The 23,325-nt window shown below is 34.3% G+C and overlaps 3 protein-coding genes across 3 annotated transcripts; 1 reads left to right on the forward strand and 2 right to left on the reverse strand.

Annotated features, from left to right (window-relative positions):
• Positions 1–171: 171 nt before the first annotated feature.
• LOC124454204 (L-amino acid oxidase-like) lies at positions 172–7,181 on the reverse strand. The gene is made up of 3 exons (XM_047005010.1): positions 7,136–7,181; positions 1,995–2,412; positions 172–389 (listed from the first exon to the last, which is right to left on the reverse strand). The coding sequence occupies exons 2-3, from the start codon at positions 2,386–2,388 to the stop codon at positions 172–174; spliced, it is 612 nt and encodes a 203-aa protein (XP_046860966.1). The 5' UTR covers positions 2,389–2,412; positions 7,136–7,181.
• Positions 7,182–8,506: 1,325 nt separating this feature from the next.
• Positions 8,507–13,027, forward strand: LOC124454205. The gene is made up of 3 exons (XM_047005011.1): positions 8,507–8,745; positions 11,849–11,943; positions 12,729–13,027. Exons 1-3 carry the CDS (start codon positions 8,507–8,509, stop codon positions 12,797–12,799), a joined length of 405 nt encoding a protein of 134 aa, XP_046860967.1. The 3' UTR covers positions 12,800–13,027.
• Positions 13,028–20,464: 7,437 nt separating this feature from the next.
• On the reverse strand, positions 20,465–21,616 carry LOC124454206. Its single transcript, XM_047005012.1, has 3 exons — positions 21,463–21,616; positions 21,151–21,237; positions 20,465–20,529 (listed from the first exon to the last, which is right to left on the reverse strand). The coding sequence occupies exons 1-3, from the start codon at positions 21,614–21,616 to the stop codon at positions 20,465–20,467; spliced, it is 306 nt and encodes a 101-aa protein (XP_046860968.1).
• Between the last annotated feature and the right edge of the window lie 1,709 nt (positions 21,617–23,325).

Genomic DNA, 23,325 nt, shown 5'->3' on the forward strand with positions numbered 1-23,325 from the left:
AAGGCGGAATATATGAATATGCCCCCCTCCCCAATTAACGTTCTAGTTAAGCCTCTGATACTATATGTTTAGCAAGCATCGTTTTGACTAGCTAGCGGAAATAGAAAAACATTTCTCATGACATGCAATTGCATCTTCCCAATACATGCATTAAAAGTCGTCTTGTTAAATTTACATTACACGATCTCTGCTTTTACACACTTTTTGTTCACTATTTTTATACTTTACCTTTAGATTTTCGCGAAGACCATAAATGCTAGTAATGACATTTTCATCGTAGTTTGGAAAACATTTGATAGGTAGATTAAAGTTCTTGATGTAACCGTCCGTTAAATAATGTTGTTTTTCATATTGATCATCCACACCTCCAGGCAATCGCATTGCTCCAGCTTGAAAAATAATAAATATTTTTTTAGTTGAAAATTGTAAGATTTTCTTTCATTTCTGCATGTACATGATTAAAGAATTATATATGTAGATGGTCGCCAATATCATATAATACCAAAAAATTCATGTATTCTAGTAATTTTCATAAAATTTTGCATTTTCTAAAAGAAAAGAGTGTAATCTCTCAATCTTTAATCAATGCTTCTCTTTAAAATGACTTTTCTAGATTACTTGATTATGAAAAAACTGTTTCATTAAAGTGTATAACCTGTAGATTTAAAAATTCGTAGAATATATTTTTAGTTCTGTGTCTTCCAACACGACAATGACGTCAAACACACACATAAGAATATTTTTTTGAAAACACCCCACAGATAAAAAGGTTTGTGTGATTCAATGCCCAACACAATCATCAGATTTGGCACTAAAGAATATAGGCACAACTCAGGGGAGTTGGAAGCGGAGAAACAATGAAGGCTATAAGACCCTCCTAACTTTTCTTGAAAGGACAGCACCCCTTACTCATAACATTAAAACAGTAAAATTCCTATGAAAGATACAAGTGTCTTTTGAATATAAAACATACGTATGTTTATTGCGGCCTGGTAGACTTCAAAAAAATCTCGCAGAAATTTTTTGGGATTTCCCTTAATAGCATATTTTGTTGTTAACATCACCTGATGAGACAGAAAATGGTAATAAAACAGCTATTTTCATTTTCCTATATGACACTGATGGCATATCATTTACTTTATTATATTATGTTTTACATTTGCATGCTTGTCTAAAAACTTTCTAAAAATGAGAAACACCTTGTAGGGTGCTTAACAATGTTGAATTCTTTGATTTTTAAATTGATAAAGCGAACATGCAAAAATGCTACTTATAATTTTTAGGAGGCCTCCTCCTATTTTTATTTAACTAAGGAGTTTGACAAGCAACTGAAAACTATCAATTGATAGTGAAATTTTTCGAATGCTTGGAAACAGATGGAATGAATAACATAAAAAGAGAGTAGAAAAGATACCTAGTTGTTGAATCTTTCACAGAAGCATAAGCTCACCACATCATTACTTCAGCTATTCGTTGAAATTTTTTGTTGTTTTATGTTTGATTCAATTTGTAGTTGACAAACGATTTTTGAATTATTTATTCTTTAAAGTAAACTTTTTTATTTCTATGGAAGAGTTTTCGATGGGCGTGGGTGGGGGTATCATTTGTTATTCACTTACTGCACGTTACAGCTAGAACGATTGGAAGTATTGTTTAAGAAAGCATTCGCTGTATTGGAATTTTTACCGTCGAAAGCAAGAAGTTAATCAGCTAATATCGTTTTAATGATTACCATGTTTATACAAAATAAGTTGCTGTTTTTAGTCATATTTTATCAGCCAGTAACAGTCGTCGTTTATTCAATGTGGCTTCTGGTTGACACACGCATGCCAGGTATATTTCCTAGTTGTGCTGTTGTCTGCTGTTCTAGCTATGGGAGGGCAGCAATTTTACAGTTCTGTGAAAAAACTGTGGCAAAGCTTTTGAATTTATGATTTATGAATGAAATAGCTTTAATTTTACCAGACAACTTTAATGAGCGAGTTTATCCATACCTTCTGCATACAAACCAGACGCAAGACCGCTTTCTTCACCATACGTAAATATTCTTCCTCCATAACGGTCTGTTTGCTCTAGAATTTTCACAGAAAGACCAGCTTTTTTTAATTCATACGCTGCACTTAGACCTGCCATTCCTGCACCAACTATAATGACGTCACTGATCTTTTCATCTTCAATATCATTGATTATCGATCTTGGATGTTTTGATTCCACCGGTTTGTATCCGTAACGATTATAAGCTTTTCGCAAACCTTCATCTTGGATACATTTCAGAAACGTTTTGATGCAATCACTGTGCTGAATTGGAATTTGTTTATTTTTCGGAATTTTCGCAGGTTCATCATTTTTCCAAAATCTTTTGTGGTTTTTAAGATAATCTGACGCCATTGTAGAACATGAAAACTTAAACAACTACAATGTACATTGAGTTGAATAAATTAGATGTGTAATAAATGTAGCATTGTATGACTGATCTTAAGAATTTACTTTCTTTACTTGATTTTACTTGTAGATTGAAGATTTTTGGCCGAAAAACAACTGAAACAAAAAAAGACCACATGCCCTAATATCTGTGTTACAAAAACATGTTGATCAAAAGGCGAATGCAATTTTAATTTGTTGAGATATGAACATCAAACGAAAACATATAAACAAAACAGTATTTTGCATAATTAATTAAGTAGATATGACATATGCCATATCACATGAAGATCGTCATTATAATATCGTTGCTCGTTACATTTGCTTTGTTTCTCTATAAAATCTATATTATACTTTACATAATCCGAATGTTATTACCGACTTACGAATAATTTAACATGATTAACAATAGAATTTTATCCGAAATACGTTTTTTATTAAAAAAAATGAATTGCAAGCTGTTATAGTCTGGTATTTAAAGGGGAACTCCACCCAAAAATAATGTTGGTCTTAAAAGTTCCATTTTTATGCAAAGGTTACTATATTTTTGAAATTTTTACATCAGCTATTTTATTTTTGACAAAATCGTGTCTTCAAGTGCGCTATTTGAGCTGTTTTGAGACTTAGCAGCGTGGGCACAGAAAGCGTCAGCGGAAATTATTTTGACGTCATATCGTCAAACCGATTTGGAGTTGAGTTTACAACAAAGTAAAATAATAACGCACAGCCTAGCACAAAAACAAAACAATCGCTTATAATGGCTTTTTTGGAAGAACCTCGGCCTAATTCACCAATCGATAGTGAAATGGAAGACAATCCAACAAACAATATTCGGCCATATCAGTTTGAGCCCGAATGGCCGGCTGATGAACACGAAGAAGCTCACCAGTTTGAGGATAACGAAGAACAGGAATTTTGTATATTGACGATGAATCTCGGCGCGACAATCTTGAATGGTGGGTAGTAAAATGTTATATTATTCTAGACCATTGTTTCTATCTCAAAAGTACGTTTTCAGTTTTTGAAGTTGACCACGTCCACACACACATAATACTTTAGATTTTAAAGTTTTTATTGTAAGATACAATTTTTATTGAAGTTTTGACATTTACTTTTCAAGATCCTTTCTTTTAACATATTCAGGTGTCAATGTGGTAACTGCCAAATAATGGATAATAACGAGGAATGTTTATGCTGCAAAGAGATTTCCAATATTTGTGACAAAAATTTAGAGGCAGTAGAAACGAATGAGACCACCGAAGTCCCTTTCTGCATTACACAACATCCTGGTTTTGAGCCTGTTTGTCTTAATAGGTGGGTTTTACAAACAGCTTGGTACCAGTACAAGCAGCAATATGAGGTAGCATATGATGGGCCGAGGACAAACTGTACCGCCATATTGCATATAGACAGTTGGCTAGATGGTGCTGGGGTGTCTTGGGTAGAAGTGAGATTCATCTTGCCATCATGTGCACTCGCATTAGAGAAACATTTCCTCCACCTGGCCTTGCAGAGGAATTTCAATTTGAAGGCTTTCACTATGTTGATGAATGAAGTATTTTATTATGATATAGGTATATACCCATTACAATTACTTTGTATGTCAATATTAAAGTGGCATAGCCAGCTCATTTATAGGTCATGCTATGCACATTTATTATTATTAATTTATTACAAAAAAAAAAACAGATTTACAAAGAAATGATTATAAATGTGGCTTGGCTATTACACTGGTTATAATATAACTATAATTAATTACATGAATAGTTTGTGTAATGCAGTGGTGAAACTAGCTATAGCAAAAGGTTTTGCTATGTTAATATTTAAGAATGAACATTTTTTTAAGTAGTACAAAAGTTGTCTTCACTGATTCAACATCATATTATATGGGTATGGCAAAACCTATTGCCATAGCTAACATCACCACTGACATTTTATGCAAATCTAGACTGATGTTCCTTTACAAGTACTTCTTTCCTGGGTGGACATGATTTAGAAATGTTCTTTGGAAGATTCTTGCCATGATGTACAAGTTCAATCTCCTCAGTTTTGCATGCATTCACAACCTCCGCAAGTAGTTTATCAATGTACTGGTACTCTTTCTTTTCTTTCATTGCTTTTACAACCCTTTGTTTGTCCCTGACTTAATGACTGCTTTATCATGTTTAATATTGTTGTTGTGATCTAATGCTGCTAACTGAGTGCGGGCTACCATCCCAGGAAATGAAAAATGCTCTCGCTTTGGGCAGGTCTTTTAGAAGCCTCTTGTCACATATCACCTTCTCTGCAGCGATATATGCTTGTGAAGTAGGAGATAACCACTTCTTCTGTTTTGTTTCTTTTTCTGTTAATTGTTGGTGGCAACATTGATGAAAATATGTGTTCCCCATCCAGAAATGCTTGTTGGAAATGTGGTTAAGGACAGACTTCCATTTTCCCACCAATTCTTCTGCATTCTTGTTACAGCTTGCAGAGCACCACCAAAGATGATTAGAAATGGACTTAATCCAATGGGTCAAGTCATCATTTCCTTAATGTTAGCCTTCTTTGTTAGTTTTTGTGACAGATTTAGACAAATGCCACACATCATATTGGTGATCAATATGAGGGTGTTTGTTTTCAACCTCTGCATCCACAGTATTCAGCATCGACAGTGTAGTTTGGACTTCCATGGCATGTAAACTCCTCACAACAAATGAACACTGTGTTGATGCATCTTTGGTTTGTGGCTTGCAATAATTAGTTGGCAATGCTTCAGGACTGTCAGACGCACCCAAATCACAACTGTTATTTGCTTCTGGCTCAACCACTGAAAACATTTGTACTTGTGGAGGAACATTGTTCTAAAATATTTGAAAGCTGAAAATAGAAAAATAGAAATATTTAGAATATACTTTAGGCTATAACTTTTCTTGATTAAAATTTAACAAGAAATGCTTTTACTAACTTCCTCCTTGTCTTGGTCAGCCTGACGTTTCTCTGTACGATGCTCGCTAGACAGACGCTTTTTACTGGGTTGAGGGCCAAATGAAAAGATCGATGGTACTGCATCCCGCTTCAGCCGCCTTTTTAAAGGTTGCCATGGTGTAAGTTTCTGTCTTAGGTCCGATTCAAAACAATCGGGAGCAAAGTGCTCGCTGCAAACGTAACAGTATTGGAGAGGAAGTAGATTTTCTCTCCGTATTCGAGCAATCCATTATTATACAATTATGTACAATAATTAGGAAACTATAAGTTCATACTTTGCGTCAAGGAAACTACAACTTAATTCTATGCACGAAAGGCTATTTTTACAATGGTTTTATGTAGGATTATTTTCTAACCGTAATGAGTTACACAACCATGTTTATTATTATTCAATGTTTATTAAGGGCAATAGATTGTTTTCACATCAGTGGAAACTGTTGTTAAGGTTGAATTCGGAGGACAAGCAAACGGCATTACGCACAGTTTCCACACAAAGAAACCTTCGTATTTTTTAAAAAATAATATTAATCGACATTCAAGTTCTATATGTAGTGCGGAAACTGTGCGTAATGGCCTTTATGGATGTGAAACCGTTCTATTAAAACAGAATACAAATAACCAGCTCAATACTTGCATGTAAGCTATAAAAGTTGCTTGTGTATATACCTACGAATAAAAAATTCTGACATTTCGAAAAGAAACATTTTGTGATTAGGAGAAGCATTTTGACGCAAGTTTATTATGACTGTGCAATGACTTTACATAAAGCTTTGAGGAGCAATTGACGATATGACGTCAATACAAGCCGCTGACATATTTCTGCTCCCACGCACCGGATGCCCTAGTTGCAGCATTTCAACGCATTTTTTGTGAAAATATTGAATCAAACAAACAAAAAAATTGCCGCATATTTATTTTCACGGGACAGACAAAGTTTTAAGACCAACATTATTTTTGGGTGGAGTTCCCCTTTAAGTATATGTTACTGATGATACTGAGAAAATCGCTTTTGAGTGGTTAGGTTAGGCTAAATGAGCGTTTACCACTGAAAACATGTCTCGCAAATGAATATTAATTTCGATGAAATCATATACATTATTTACTTTCATAATCATGAAATCATACACATGTACTTTCATAACAATGATTATCCTTTTCTCTCATTCAATAATGATATTTAAAACGTCAAAAGATTAATTTTGGATCTCTTCATTTTTCAGGTTAATACTGTGGATATATATTTCTTGACTTGCAATTCAACCATGTTGGTGGTATGATACAAAAAAATATTTTATCAGTGCTATTGCTGCCACCAGCCGACGTGGTCGAGCAACATAGTTTGATAAATCTCAAGAGAACGGTTGCAAGTCAAGAATGCAGTTCAAATACGGCCAAACAATAACCTGTATATAACTGCCGGCAAGTGCATAGTTTCATTTACAAATCGTCCATGTTGATGGCTCATACAAAGACTGCATATAATATCAGATATTGTTGGCACGGCCAACAGCGACATTATTTGGTAAATCCCGAGACTTGATGCGAGTTAAAAAGCCGTGCATGTTTTTCTGTTAAGCTTCAGGTTTGTAAAGCCTTTCACGTTCGAAGCATTATGAGATATGCTGCACTTAATTTGCGCTTGACAAACATACTGTATTCCCATGCATTTATTAGATGTAAGTTCACTCGTGATAAATCTACTAATTTCTATCGTCTGAACATGATTATTGATATCCGTTTCACAAACCTTTAAGTGTTGAAAATAGTGCCAACGATGTAACCAAAATTCAGTATCTACTTCTAATGACAAAAACATAGACAATATTGGTTTTGACAGGCATGCATTGCTTAATCTTTAACACAAAACAGACATTGATAGTGGTAGCAACAAATAAATTAAAATGCTTGATGCTATACCATACTAGGACTATGGTCTTCAATTTTTCTAAAACAGGAATTAATCATGCTTGAGATAAGGTTAAGATGTCTAAAATATGTTGATATTTTTGTTGGAGACACGACCGTGGGTAACAGAACTACATACGTCAACTTTTCACTCAATTTTCAGTGTGTACTGGGCAACATATCATCACATCACTTTAAAGAATGGCAAACTTATCATTTTTCAAGCAATTTGCCAATTTTTTAAGGATTTGCTAATATAAACCGAATTCGAGTAAAATTTTTGTGTATTGATGACCAATATTTTGAGGAAACACATCGCTAACAAAAGTTTTTGTATGCATGTGCTACGTGCGAGCTTTAATCAATTCAACAAGTGGTTTGGCGTCAAAGAAAACAATAATATTGAAATCATGGAACTCTAGTGAAGGAAGCATAATAAACTTATTCCGATGAATGCAAAAAACCTGGCGATTTCACTTTTTTTTGAAAGTGGAAATTTCTGAAAGAACAGGAATTAAGAGTGAATCATATGTACGTTAACTCACCTTTGTTATTTATTGAATTGGTCTGTTGATTTTTTTAAATGATAACATTTCTTTGCATTTAAGAATGTCAAGTTTAAAAAAAATAGTTCGATTTTGTACGATAGACCGCAATAAATACACCCTCGAATCAGGGGCGGATCTAGGGGTAGGCACCATAGGCAAGTGCCTATGGTGAAATTACCAAAATATACTTCGACTTAGATTCGATACGATTTTATCGAATTATGAAACTATGAATAGCACTTTATCGCAGTCAAATCATCTGACTTTTGTTTAGAAATGTTGTTCAATTAAAAGACGTAATTTTGATATGAATCGTAGTCCAGATGCGTATGATTATCAATAAAGCTCCGTGTCGTTAGGCAAAGCAGCCATTTTGCCTAAGTCAAGAAGGCGATCTAGCCATTTGACTGGTTGTTAGCAATTTGCCTAAACAAGATGAATTTGCCTAACTTGACATCGTGTATAGGTATTTTGATTGGGCAATTTTTTGCAACCGTATGCTTTCATTGGTCAATTTTTTTTGCCTAACTTGAGCAATTCCAACCAATCATTGCTGTTGATAAGCATAGTTGAGCTAGGCAAATTAGGCAATTGAAAATTAACATACACTCGTATTGTTTCTGAACAGCCTCTGTGCTCAGTTTACGGTTTTGTGATATTTTATAATGTCTTCATTGTGTTGTGGTAATTCATACGAGACTGCTCAGTCTGCGTTGGCCAAAAACGATTTAAAATGCCTTAATGAGCTTTATTCTCGTTTATTGGTCGACGTTCGACCTATGTTTACTAACGAGCAGCTGTTAGATAGAATTTATGACCCCGACCATACTCTGTGTCGAAATTTTGGAGCTGAAATATATGTGCCAAAGCACGCTCATGACGGAAAGACTTGTACTGCAATAAGGTAAATATATTATAATTATATATATCGTATTGTAGTATTTATATATACGTGTAAAATGGTTAAATCTCAATTTCGCTAGGCTATATCTTTGTCTACAGTCAGCAATTCATTCATACAATGCAATCAATCTACCAAACAAAATATTAATTTCTTTTCTTGAATATTTTTTAAGATCTGAAGCTTCTGGCAATTGCCTCTACAGTTCAGCTTCCCTAGTTCTGGTAGGTAACAATGCATTGGTCCCTACTTTGAATTTTAACATCGCTTGAGCTATTTATTCATGCTGCTTTTATGCTCAACACCCATGCTTTTTGTCTGTTATAAGTGAGCACAGTGATTACTTTGCCCAAAGCTTAAACAATCTTTTGCCTTTGTCAGTGTCTAAAGAATGTTTAGACACTGGATATACAACAGATGAACTGGTAAAACAGGAGGCTATTTTAAATTGTAATGACCAGAAATGGTCATCTTTTCTTTGTATTTTGGGCCTATCTTCTGTTTTAGGTAGAAAAATTCATACTTTTATCCTGATTCTGGTGAAAGTAGATATAAATTGTTATTTAATCGTATTGTTCAGCCCCGGTTATTAAGCCAAAGAGGTTTGGATGCTATTAATATTTTGTTTTGTCATGAAGGATCTGTACAACCAGGTGAGACTTTTCAGTCTAATCATTTTGTGCCTCTCATTTTCCATGCCCACAGGTTGAAGCGAAAATTGTCTAATTCCTGTACACAGTCTAATTCTAGCAGCTCAACAACAGAGAAACGAAAATTTGTCAAAATTTTTCCAAATATTGCACCAAAAACAGTTGACATTTCAAATTTTTTTACTTCAACTAATAGGCCTGCTGCCCAACCAACTTTTAAAAGGATGCCCAATGAGAGTTTTTCTTCTGCTGCAGCTCTTGCTCAGACATTAAATAAAGCCAATAGTCTTTTGCTTCACACATCATCCAGGAACTATTGCCTGGTATTCCAACTTCTGGTGATATGCAACCTGCTGTTTTAACCCATAATTTTGATGTTTCCTTGTATAGGGAGAAAGTTAAGGGTATGGATAATTCTGAAATATGTCATTTGATAAAAATGTATATAAACCAGATAAAAGTATCATTTTCCTAAATCTAATGGCAGATCATTTAGGCATGATTGGCTAGACCAGCATGAATGGCTTTGCTATTCACCTTCACAAAATGGTGCGTATTGTCTATCGTGTGTTGTTTGGCAATAGATTCCCAGGCAAGGCCAGTAAAGTAAAAAAGTTGTTTACTGAACCTCTTCAAGATTGGAAGAATGCTAAATGCTCTTTCACTCAACATGCTGGAAAAAGTAAAGGGAGGGAAGTCGGTTTGCATGCATCCACATCACCAATTTTTGATGCTTTGCGTTCCCAAATATCAGGTACTCTGCAGCCTATCGAGATGATCATGGATGCTGGTATCAAGAAAGAAATAGAACAGAATAGGGAAATACTATCTCCAATTATTGATTCTGTCATTTTTTGTGGACGTCTAGGTTTACCTCTTCGTGGGCATCGTGATGATTCCAAGTATCACCCTACTGTTGGTTGTTATTCATCTGGAGGGTTGGTAATTTCATTGAAACACTCAATTATGGAGTTAGGAGAGGGGATAAAGTTTTAGAAAATCATTTAAAGAATTGTGGTAAGAATAGAAGTTATATTTCTAAAACAAGTCAAAATAAAATCATTAAATGTTGTGGCCAGGTAATCAGTAATCAGATTATTTCTGATATCAAAAAAAGTAAGTTTTTTTCTGTTATTGCTGATGAAGCATCTGATTCTTCACATAAAGAACAAATGTCTCTTGTTTTGCGCTTTGTTGATACCGATATGAATATCAGGGAAGAATTCATTTCATTTCTTTTTTGTAAGTGGGGACTAAGTGGTGCTCAACTTGCCAAGCTACTTTTAGAGGCTCTAAAGGAACTGACTTTATCAATAGATGATTGTAGGGGGCAAGGTTATGATGGGGCTGGTTCAGTTGCTGTTTGCACTAATGGTCTAGCAGCTCAACTTTTAAAGCTTAACCCAAAGGCTCTTTATACACACTGCTATAGTCATAGGTTAAACTTATCCAATTGCGATTCTTTGAGTATACGTGTTGTCAATGATATGTTGAAACATGTTAACAATGCCACTAGTTTTATTAAAATTTCCCAAACTCGCAATATTCCTTTGAAAAACATATACGTAATTCAGAAACAAACTCGAAAAAGACTAGATTAACAGACGTTTGCAAAACTAGATGGGTAGAACGTATCGAAGGTTTAGATACATTCCAAGAGCTTTTTGTACCTGTATACACCACCCTTAACGATATGTCTGAAAATCTAGATGGTGAGTTCAAACCGTCGCTTCAGTCTGATGCCTCATCTTTGTTTCAACTTATTGACAGGTTTGATTTCGTCGTTGCTTTAGTTATCACGAGAAATATTCTTGATTCAACTCTTCCAGTAACACAGTTATTACAGGGTAAGAGTATCGATATAATGGATGGTATTCATTTAATTTCAACTTTGAAAACTGAGGTGGTGAACATGAGGAATTCCTCTGATTTTTATCATGACACCTGGTATGACGAAGCGCTTGAACTGGCAGCAAAAGTTGGCATTGAAGAATGGAAACCAAGAACAGTGCGCAAACAAACGACCAGGAAAATATTCCCCACACAACCATTTCTGAGTATTATAAACGTGCAATTACTCTTCCTCTACTAGATCATTTGCAATCTTCTTTAGAATCACGATTCGACCTTGAGAGTGTGAATGTCTATAAAGGCCTTAGCATTGTACCGACGAAAATGATGTCCATGACAAGAGATGGGGTGGATTGGAAAGAGCCATTCAAAACTGTGGCTAACTTTTATTATGATGATTTGCCAAATCCTTTGGCCTTAGATGCTGAACTTAGGTTGTGGTACACTTATTGGGAGACCCACTGCGGCCTCCTTCCTGATAACATTGCCCAGACTTTAAAATCTGTTCATTTCGCCGGATTTGAAAACATTAAAATTTTACTACGTATTTTAGGAACGCTCCCCATTACCTCTTGTGAATGTGAACGATCTATTTCTTCCCTTAGGACACTTAAAAACTATCAGCGAAGTACCATGGTTGGGGAACGCTTAAATGGTTTGGCCTTGATGCAAATTCATCAGGAAATTGTACCAGATATTGGTGAGGTTATTAATACTTTTGCTGTTGGAAATACAAGGCTAAAATTTGCATGAATTTATTCATATCCTAGTTTTTTATTTTGTTGAAATGTCCATATGTTAACCATTTATTGTGCGTTGTACACAATAGTAACGTCAATAGAATTTGCATCAAACTAATAGCTCGCCCGATAAAGGTTTTTTTCCCTATATACATTCCAATCTTAAAACTGCTGAGTACGTGTATGGTACTCGGCCGTTGTCGACATAAATTTACTTTCACAAAATTGTTAAGCATAAATAGAATAATTTTTCCTTACACCAAATTTTAGTCTTCACAAAGACTCTTTATACAAAGCTCTATTTTGACTATTACATTACATTTACATTCTGCTTATTTGTTGGCAAATGAGAGTGCACATTTTAGGTGGGGGGTAAAGGGTTGGAATTGACTGGGATGGTGTAAGAAACTGAGCAATCTTACATCCATGAAATGTCCCACATAGTCACCCATTTCTAACCAAACTCCTTTTGCTATTTGCTAAAGGTGTGAAAGGCGAGTTTCTGGCGCCTTCAAAAACCAGAGTGCTCATTTTTAGGTGGGGGGTAAAGGGTTGGAATTGACTGGGATGGTGTGAAAAATTGAGCAATATCACATCCATGAAATATCCCATATAGTCACCCATTTCTAACCAAACTCCTTTTCAAAGGTGTGTAGGCGAACTTCTGGCGCCATAACCAGTCTGCTTAATTCGGCTCTCACAGGGCTGTCCATGCCGGATCACGATTTTTTGTTTTGCGTTAAAGTGTTCCTAGGCATGCTGATGAGCCCTGATATGGGGCGAAACAGTCTTGTGTGCATTCAATATTCTGAATAGTGAAAATCAACGACCTTGTGATATGTAAGTATAAATATACAATGTTTTTATGTATTTATACGATTGAGATCTACAAGATTCTGCATAGCTGAATGATTAGACTGTTTGATTTAAACAATTTATCGAAAGCATAAATAGTGTAGTATGTTTTGCAAAGTATGACGTCATAGGTTTAGCACTGAATGACGTCATAATGTTTTGCCTATGGTATCCAAAATCCTAGATCCGCCCCTGCCTCGAATATAACCATAAGGTTAGAGTTATATTTACAATTGAGCATTTTATCGGACATTCTGCCTATTCTGATAAGATGAATAATTATATACCGGCATCAAACAATTAAAGCATAAAATTTTGTAAGCATAAATGTATTGCTTCTTAAAGGATATTTCTTGTAAGATACTCGTTAATTTTTTTCTTCATTCCTGTGAAACTACGTTATACAATAAGTACCTATTTTAATAAATTATACAAATGACTTATTTCATAAGGGTAAAAGATAATAAAATTTATAGAGGAAGTTCGTAAGAGCAATTATGATGAAGTATATTTTTTTAGTTTTCCGGCGAGTTCAAAACATTGTAAATGTTCACTTGCCAAAGTCCGTATTCCAACATCTAAAAATTTCATTTGACGTAGTAACACTTTTTAATTTACGCAAAGAAAAAACAAAAATCTCATCATAGGTAAGGATATTCTTTGCTAAAATGATCAAGAGTTAGCTTTGTTTGTAAAATCTGTTACTAATAATCGCTCAAATATCCTTTCAACTTATACATTTTCTGACCGCCTTTGTAGCTTAAGCCCTTAAAAACAGTTTTTGGTATACGACAACCGACGTTTTTACATCAGCTTTGCTACTCTTACGCTTTGTTTGAGTAAGCTTCCTGTGGTTATTTTTGAAAAATTGACTTCCCTACATGCTTCACTTGGGGTATAAAGCAAAGCGGTTTGCTGTCACAAGTTGCAGTCTTGCAGACATTGGCAGAAGAAGGAGAAAGAGAAACATCTAAAACAATTGTGGAGACATTTTACTGAGTCGAACAAAGCTAACTTCTAAGTAAAATAAAGATAAATATTGATGCATACATACTTCACCATTTGTATAAGCTCATGTCATCGTATATCTAGCCACATATAGATTTTATTGAATATCAATCAATTAAGTATTTCTCTATTGCTCAATAATGTCATGATAGATTATATTTGTTATATTTGCAAAATTTTTTTAAAATCTGTGTTTGTATAGTGACACCTAGACGAATAAGTAAAATACCAAAACAACGTTTATAGCTCTTTAACTAAGTATATATCGATTTAAGCACACATTTAGCCAATATCTTCTTTGAGTTCACGAAATGTAAGACTAAGTGGCATACAAATTTAAAGAATTACTTCTTTCAAAAAACCTCCAGTTCAAATAAGCCAATCCGTGAGAAGAAGCTCTTACATCAACATAAAAACACTGATCATTATTAAAAGTCAAGTTACCTAATCAACGTACACAGAAACAGTGTTTTAAACAAATCTTGTTTCACACTAAATGAAATAGGGTGCGCATGTAACTATTCGTTCTCAGATAAAGTAGTTGATTGCTAACTATCTCTGTTATACTTATTTTAATCCTGTACGATTTCTACAGCTGTTTAGCTACAAACATTGAAAATTAGCAATAAAAGCAAAAATTTGACTGTTTGCGTGACTTTTACCCTTTTTCTGACTAATGACAGAATACTTCATTAATCGTTAACTGCTACAAAGCTCAACTTAAAAAGAGCTTAAAAAAACATAAACAGTGAGATGTATTTGCCGCAAGTGCCATAAAGTAGCCAAGCACTATGAACCAAGATCATGCTGCTCCAATTAGATGCACGAATCGTTAAGTATAACAATGAAAACTTAGGCCTTTATCATGCATTATGTTCTATAAATTGCACCAATAAATAAAGACAAAGAGACTTTCCCTTACTCTTTCATTTAAGGAGAAGATATGATCTGATCTCAATAAGAAAAATGTCTATAACTAGGTTTAAGTAACATTTAACGATTTAAACGTCTGCATATTGTCTAGCCTGTTAAATGAAAAGACCTTAAATTTGAAATATAACATTGTCTAGCGTATGATGAAGGACTGGAAAGAAACGCACTAGACGTTTGCCAGCATAATAGTTTAAATTATTGGCAGATAAGATTTTTGTTGGAATCTTTGTCATGCGGTTGTATTAATAATCAATCTGATTGTATGGCTGCCGAAAAATGCTAACATTATCATGTTGTTAGAAAGCACTGATGTAGTGTAACCACGTGTAGACGTAATAAAATATACATGAAGATAACAACATTAGGAGCTTTATTAACATCAGGAACATAGTAACATTATGAACATTAGGAGCCTCGGAGCATTATATAGGGACATTATATCGACGGAACATTATGTAGAATAAATTCGGGCTAAACATAGCAAAACACGCATGGGATTATCGACATGATGTTGATTTTTAGAATACTATTGTTATTGATAAAGGAAAGAACTGTATTGGAAAGACATTACAATCATGGCACACTTCATCAACTCCAAAAGCTTTTGGATACCGTCACATTTTGTTATTAAATGCTAGAGAATAAATAAGAAAAGTTGAAAACAAGCCATCATTTCTTCTATATGTTATCAGTATTATATTATATTGAAACATTGTTGAACATACGGAGAGCAATTGACTGTTGTAGATGTTTTCCACGTTAGTTGCTGTTGTACAATCATTATGAACTGTTTGATGAAGTTTATAGAATAGTCCGTCTATTTTCCAAATTTTAGTCCACCAAATCCAAAACAAAATTTGCTAATAGAATACAACACGCCTGACTTTCAAATTGAGGAGACCACCCGGTCGTGAACAGTGCATGCAAGTCAAGGCATCATTGACTAATAGAAAATATAGTATCAAAGTAGTCCACAGCCCCCCGGTAATTTACAAAAAATGAGTCGCGAGAAGAGCTTCTGGCCAATCAAATAAATGGATATAGTCATCAGATGGTGCGAGGTTTCTGCGCTTAACCACTGCCTCCGTAAACAAGAATGCGTTTCAAATAATAACTTCAGATAAAACTGAAATGCAACTCGGACTTTGTAAAAAAGAAAATACGTAATGACTCATCATTTTGGTGACCTTTGTGCTCAAAATAGATTATTATTTTTTTAGGAAAATACGCATGTCGCATGACTCTTTTGACATACCCTAAATAATTTCCTGATAACAACTGCTGAACATATTTTTTTGTAGTTTTGTCTCCTTCAAATACATAAGTACACACATATGGTCGGCTATTAGCTCCCCCCAAAAAATAACTTAATGGCATTTGTTGCATATTTTGTTCGCTTGTATACTTGAGAAGACGTATTTCAATATTTTTTTGGGCACTCAATATTTTTTCGTGGAAATGGTGAAAGACATATAAATTAATACATTAAAACGAACAGTAACTATTCGTCTGGGTGTTGCCTTTATTTGGAACAACTTCATTTACCTGATATGTTTTAAACATAAGCAGTTTTCCAGTTGCATAGGGTGGAACACATAATTTTATACATTCAAAAAAATGCCACACCCAGTCAATTTCAAAAAACCCCACTTAGAAGGTTTTTAGTCAAATTACAAGGTTCGTGCCAAGAAACTTCATTAAACAGGTTGCGGAAGGAAGCAATATAATGTCAAAACACATCAATGTTGCTCAAATAATTATAATATTGTCAGAATTTTTGAAACATGTCCTGGTGATTGAGTAGTAATTGATGTCTTTAACATATTAAAGATATCTTGTTAACTATGGAAAACGGAGACTTTTAAACTAACTTTAATTTAGGTTGAAGACTTATTAAAAATTTTAAACTAAAGCTGCTCAAAAACTCTAAAAGGAGCTCTTTGTTGATTTTATTGCTAGATTTTAGGAAAGTTTAACTACTTAAGATTTATTAAACAAAACTGAAACGTTTCTATTTAAAGCAAAAGTTTTTTCTGATGTGCTAATGTGCACTTAGTTCATTGAAATATATTTGATTATAACGTTAAACAAAACTATTTCTTTTTTAAGACGTAAGACAGACTCAATTAATGGTATGTCCTCTTATAAACTACTGTGTAAGAATCACTTCCCGTCAAATATATCTTCATGTTAAAAAAATGAATTTATATAAAGGGTGAGGTTACGGAAGCAGTGGCGGATTAAGTCTACGTCAAATATATCTTCATGTTACAAAAACGAACTTACCCAAAGGGTGAGGTTACGGAAGCAGTGGCGGATTAAGATACGTCAAATATATCTTCATGTTATAAAAATAAATTTGCATAAAGGGCGAGGTTACGGGAGCAGTGGCGGATTAAGATTACGTCAAATATATCTTCATGTTAAAAAAATGAATTTACCTAAAGGATGAGGTTACGGAAGCAGTGGCGGATTAAGACTACGTCAAATATATCTTCATATTATAAAAATAAATTTACATAAAGGGCAAGGTTACAGGAGCAGTTGCGGATTAAGACTACGTCAAATATATCTTCATGTTATAAAAACGAACTTACACAAAGGGTGAGGTTACGGAAGCAGTGGCGGATTAAGACTACGTCAAATATATCTTCATGTTATAAAAATGAATTTACACAAATGGTAAGTTTACGGAAGCAGTGGCGGATTAAGACTACGTCAAATATATCTTCATGTTATAAAAATAAATTTACATAAAGGGTGAGGTTACGGAAGCAGTGGCGGATTAAGACTACGTCAAATATATCTTCATGTTAAAAAAATGAATTTACATAAAGGGTGAGGTTACGGAAGCAGTTGCGGATTAAGACTACGCCAAATATATCTTCATGTCACGAAAATGAATTTACATAAAGAGTGAGGTTACGGAAGCAGTGGCGGATTAAGACTACGTCAAATATATCTTCATGTTATAAAAATAAATTTAAATAAAGGGTAAGGTTACGGAAGCAGTGGCGGATTAAGACTACGTCAAATATATCTTCATGTTATAAAAATAAATTGACATAAAGGGTGAGGTTACAGAGGCAGAAAAAAGTTCTTTCCATAAGTCGTTCATAAACTTGAAATGCAGCTTTTAAACCACTTTCCAAAGCACCTTGTATCCACTTCGGGGTAAAAGAAATTCCTTCGCCAGCAAAATGAACGTTTACTATAGGCTCCCATGAATACCTAATTTTAAATAAAAATATAATATATACCAATGTTTCTTTTCAAATTGTAAATTGTTATTTTAGGAAAATAAAGGTTTGAGTAAAAATTGAAGAAGATAACATAGATAAACGAAAATTATCCATAAAATGTTATAAGTTGTATTTGACCTTATTTCGAAGTATATAAAAAACAACAATTTTACAGAGATTTTTGTGAAAAACATTGAAAAAAATGCGACGAGCATTTTTACAGTATTATCTTATAAAAAATAATCTCGTTTCTTAACCTGTCACTTCAATTAAAGAATTATGCGTTACCCCATATCGTGCACACCTTATATTTTTGTGTTAAGCAGCTTTCATTCTTCCATACGCTCCTTGATAAGATGGCTGGTTATACCAAGCATGGACAATACACGTTGTCACCATGTCTTCTTTGAATGCCGGATGGATTTCTACGAGTTGTTTCATCACCTTTTGTTTCACTTGCTCTTCTTTCATAGATCCAAAAAGCAGAGCTTCATTTTTCCAAGTGTAGATCAAAACAAGTCCTTCTTTTGTGTTGGGATCTTCCGGAGTGAGATAATGAATCTGACCTATGGGAAGGTTTGTCTTAGAAAAACCACCTTTGATTCCTTCATTTTCCCAGAATCTCTGTTTGGTCTGAATATAAACTTTTGTTGATTGCACAATAGAAATATCTTCCATAGCTTCAACATTTTTCTCATCGCCAACTGGGAGTCATCATTATGAAGCTTTGGTTTGAAACTTATTTGACGCAAAGTATTTATTGGGATGGCAACAATTACTGCCTAAACAAAAATCAAACAGTTTTCAAAGGTTTTGCTTAGCTTTTATTCTTAAAAATCAGGAAAGTGCATATAAAACTCTTAGGTGCATATAAAACGGTATATGTATTTTTTACAGACTATCCATATCAATGAAATTGAAAATTATTGAGTTAAACAGACCTTTGAAAATTGTCCTGGTGATTGACAAGTATAACCAGTCCTAAAAATTACTGAAAACTACAATTAATAAGATAGCTATAATGTAAATGACACAATACGTTTGGGGAGACTTCTCATTAGGTGGCAACCAATGGTTACGATTTTATCTTGCCAGGTGCTAAATTTTAGGTCTGTATAGTGTCACGTTACGTCAAATATATTCTTCAGGTATGAAAATTCAGTTCTTAGTGGAACATCAAAGCAAACAACTACTTTTGGTAAAGTTTCAGGAGACTTGGGAGATAGTAAGATTTCAGAAAACAGGCAATTAAAGATGTCCCAATGGAGACGACCTACAGACCCCACTAAATCCCTAAGAAGAGCGGGTTCGCGTTGAAATTATATTCTAAAAGCTAATCCATTTACCGTGAATTAAGCTAAACGCAACACTCAACTATTTTTTTGTTTGTTGCGTGATTTTAAGCAATAGGTGCAAACGCGCTCAACTTGTCGAGCTTTAAAATCCTGGGATAACATGCAGTTCAGTGAACAGCTAAAAATTTTTCATCCCGAGCCATTATACAGCATATGCACTTTACAGTGCGCATGTTCCAAAATAGTAAAGAATGCTGCTCAAATGCACTGAACGATGTTGAGATACGCTTCGGGGTTCAAAGAGCTATAGAGTTAATTTAAAAGCTGTAAACTGAAGTACTATTGATTTTTCCTAAGACGACAAACAATTAGCAAAAGCAGAGTACAAATCCTGTAAAACCAGACGGATAATGTAATCCCATATGAAGCGAACAAAAAGCAAAGGCAGACTGCCTCAGACCAGTAGTAAGAATATCGAAAAGCAAATGTTTGTCACAATTGAGGCCTTATAACTATTATATACAAAGTAGGAAAAATTGTAGCTATTTGAAAAGAAATATTGCACAGAAACCAGCCATACATTTTTGAAAAAAGTGAAAAAGACCAACAAAATAGAAGTATCAACTATCCTTAAACTATTTATACTCGATGTTCAATTTACTAACCTCTCGTACCTTCGCATTATACACACTTGGCGTACCGTTACTTGAATAACACGACACCTCAACGAGATCTTTCAGAGGATACTCATCTTGATACCAGTAATTTATTTCGAAAACCTGTTTCTTGTATTCTATGTCATCCGTACTCAATCCTTCATCGTTTAAAAACATTCTCGGCAAACTATGCATCACTCCTTTCAAGCAATGCATTTCACGAGAACACCATTTTCCCAGTTCAAAATTAAGATAGGATCCCAGTGACTGATCAAGCTGCTCCGTATAGCAAAATACAGAATAACCACGAACAGCATCATTAGACCATGGCAAAAGATTTCCAAGTTTAACTAAATCCAAGTCTGCTTGATCTTCAACAGGTACTTTAGCTTTGATTACCTCGATATTACTTTCAAGAAAGCTTTCCAACGTAAACTGACTCCAGATTTTAATCCAACGTCCCCATGCATTGACTTGATCATGAACACTTTCTCATTTCGACAACCAAGTGTAAAGCTGGTCTGTAACAGCACCGATTGTTTCATCATAATATTTTTCTGCAAAAAAAATGGAGGAAGTTTACTAAGCCCTTAGCTAATAGCCGAGTGCGAGGTCTTTACGTAGAATTATCCGACCGAGGTCTTTATGCACAGACCGAATCCGCAGGGCGAAATTTGTACAAAAAGACAGGGGTCTGATATTTCTAAGCAAAGACCGAAAAAGCGAGGTTATTAAAAAGTTGATTATATGGCATTATTTGACCTGAAACGAAGTTGCTTTCTTTCTCGTCTTAGCTGTTTTGCTTCGACTCACATTCGCAATTTTTTTTTTTTGCTTCGTTTTTTTTTTGATTTTGCTGTTTGATTTACAAAGTTCGTTTCCATTTGATTGTAAAATTACGCATTTTGGAAGGTGGCCCATTACGTAAAATAATGGACCGACAAAAATGTTTCTGAGCGAAACAAAGCGCGCCATTTTGCTGGAAGTGACGCTTGGCATGTATAATAACTTCAATTAATCATGATTAAATGTCATTGCTCTCAATTTACAGAAAATGTCTTCCAAGATTTCTAATTTCCAGAAAAATTCTTGCAAGAATAAAATAAAAAAATATGGCGATTTTCAGCAAAAATAGGTTTTTAATAAAATTGAAGAAATTAAAGTCTCGTTACACTTACCAACATCCAAAATATCGTCTTTTAAGGCATTATTCATGCCATCTTTCCAGTTTGGCCAAATGTTGTCAAAATGCTTCTCAGCCCAAACTGCAATGTGAAAACAGGCCGAACGTGAAGTGGTTAATTTATTATCCGATAATGATTTTTTTGGTCACCTAACTCTCCTTTCTTTGCAAAACCTGTCGACACTACCTACACAATTTCTTGAAATTGAACTGCTTTATTACAAACTTCATATTTAAAGAACTTTTTTGCGCCATGCTTGCAAAGTATTTAATTGTTGCAATAATTCATTTGTTTTATACACTTCACCTTCAGATTTCTCGTGAAACCCATAGATGCAGGTAATGACATTTTTGTCAAAGTTAGGAAAAGGTTTTATGGACAGATTGAAACTTTTGATGTAACCGTCCGCCAAAAAATGCGGTCTGTCTGAATGATCATTAGCATCATCGGGAAATCGCATAGCCCCCACTAAAAATAGAACAGTTCATTTTTTTCAAAACTGTAAGATTCGATGCTAAAATTTTTCTTAATATTCTGAGGACATTCATTAACTAGAATATCAAAGTTTTTAAATTTTAAAGTTTTTAATGGTTAACATATTTTAGCGTATGTGTAAGTTACGTAACTTGCTCATACATGCTCTAGTATACTTCATCATTACTAGATGAAAGACTGACCATGTCACTAGAGTCTTATCACTCTCGACATTAAACAAAAGACAATGTTTTGCACTATCTAATTTGTGTTTGAAACAAATGATAAGAGAAAAATACCAATGAAAGTAACAGTTATTTTTTGGCGTGTTGATGACACAAGTCCTAACCTTAAAATGAAAAAAGGTTGTTGTCACGAAAGCATAAAAAGGGGGCAGTTCAGCAATGGAAAAAACTATGGTCTGATCAATCAAAATTTCATTTGTTTTGTTCATATGAGTTATTTGTCGTGCCTATAAGTAGTTTAGCATATGGGAGATTCTGTGACGATATTGTGGTTTTTGGGGCATTTTGGGGAAGGAAAATCGGCTGACTTTGCAGAAATGCATACAATCTTAGAAAAGAAGCAATACCACTCTATTTTGCAACGAGACACAAATACATCTGGAAGAAGAATCATAGAAAATTACTTCATTGCACAGCAGAACAGTGACCAAAAATAAACGCACTTCTACAAATCCCATGTAGCTCAATAGCCACACAAAGATATTTGGGTCATAAAAAACTCCTTTACCACAAGTCCTTTCGTATTCAAAATGTATAGACGAACCGAAAATTCAAAACAAAGCCTTTGAACTTCGTTGTCACAAATTTCACATAAAAGACCAAATTGCTGTGTACATGTTTTGTATTTTCGACTACATTTGGGATAGTTGTTTTGATAGTTAAAAATGATATAGCTAAACATCTAATGACAAAACGGAATTATAAACAGTTATGAATTGGGTGGATTAACATTCTTGCCAAATTAAAGTTCTATTGAACTGTGGGATTGTTTATAAAAATATGGACGACATGAAATAATTATAAATTCAAGCAAACACCCACTACGGAACAAGTTTATCCATACCTTCTGCATACAGACCAGACGCAAGACCACTCTCTTTACCATACGTAAAATTCTTCCCCATAACGGTCCGTTTGCTCTAGAATTTTCACAGAAAGACCAGCTTTTTTCAATTCATACGCTGCACTTAAACCTGCCATTCCTGCACCAACAATAATGACGTCACTGATTTTTTCATCTTCAGTATAGCATTGACAACATATCTTGGAGGTTGTGTTTCCCGTGGATCATATCCGTAACGATTGTAAGCTGTTTGCAAACCTTCCTCTTGAATACATTTCAGAAACGTTTTGATTAATTCACTTAGCTGAATTGGAACTTGATTATTTTCAGGACGTTTTAAAGAATTGTCATTTTCCCAAAATCTTTTACGACTTTTAAGATATTCTGACGCCATGGTGTACTTCTTGATTGGACAAAATAAAGAGTTTTAATGACTAATGAGTGCAAGGATACTTATTACTTTATGCATATTGGAAGTATACATACGGGACGAAAATTTAGTTTTTTGTTAATTGATCGTCATTTTTAATTATCGAATAACCACAATAAAATGAGTGCACTGATTGGTCTATACTTGGGTTATTATTAGCTGTGGAAAATAGATCT

The sequence above is a fragment of the Xenia sp. Carnegie-2017 genome, unplaced genomic scaffold, assembly GCF_021976095.1.
Source record: "Xenia sp. Carnegie-2017 unplaced genomic scaffold, XeniaSp_v1 HiC_scaffold_3, whole genome shotgun sequence".
NCBI lineage: Eukaryota > Metazoa > Cnidaria > Anthozoa > Malacalcyonacea > Xeniidae > Xenia > Xenia sp. Carnegie-2017.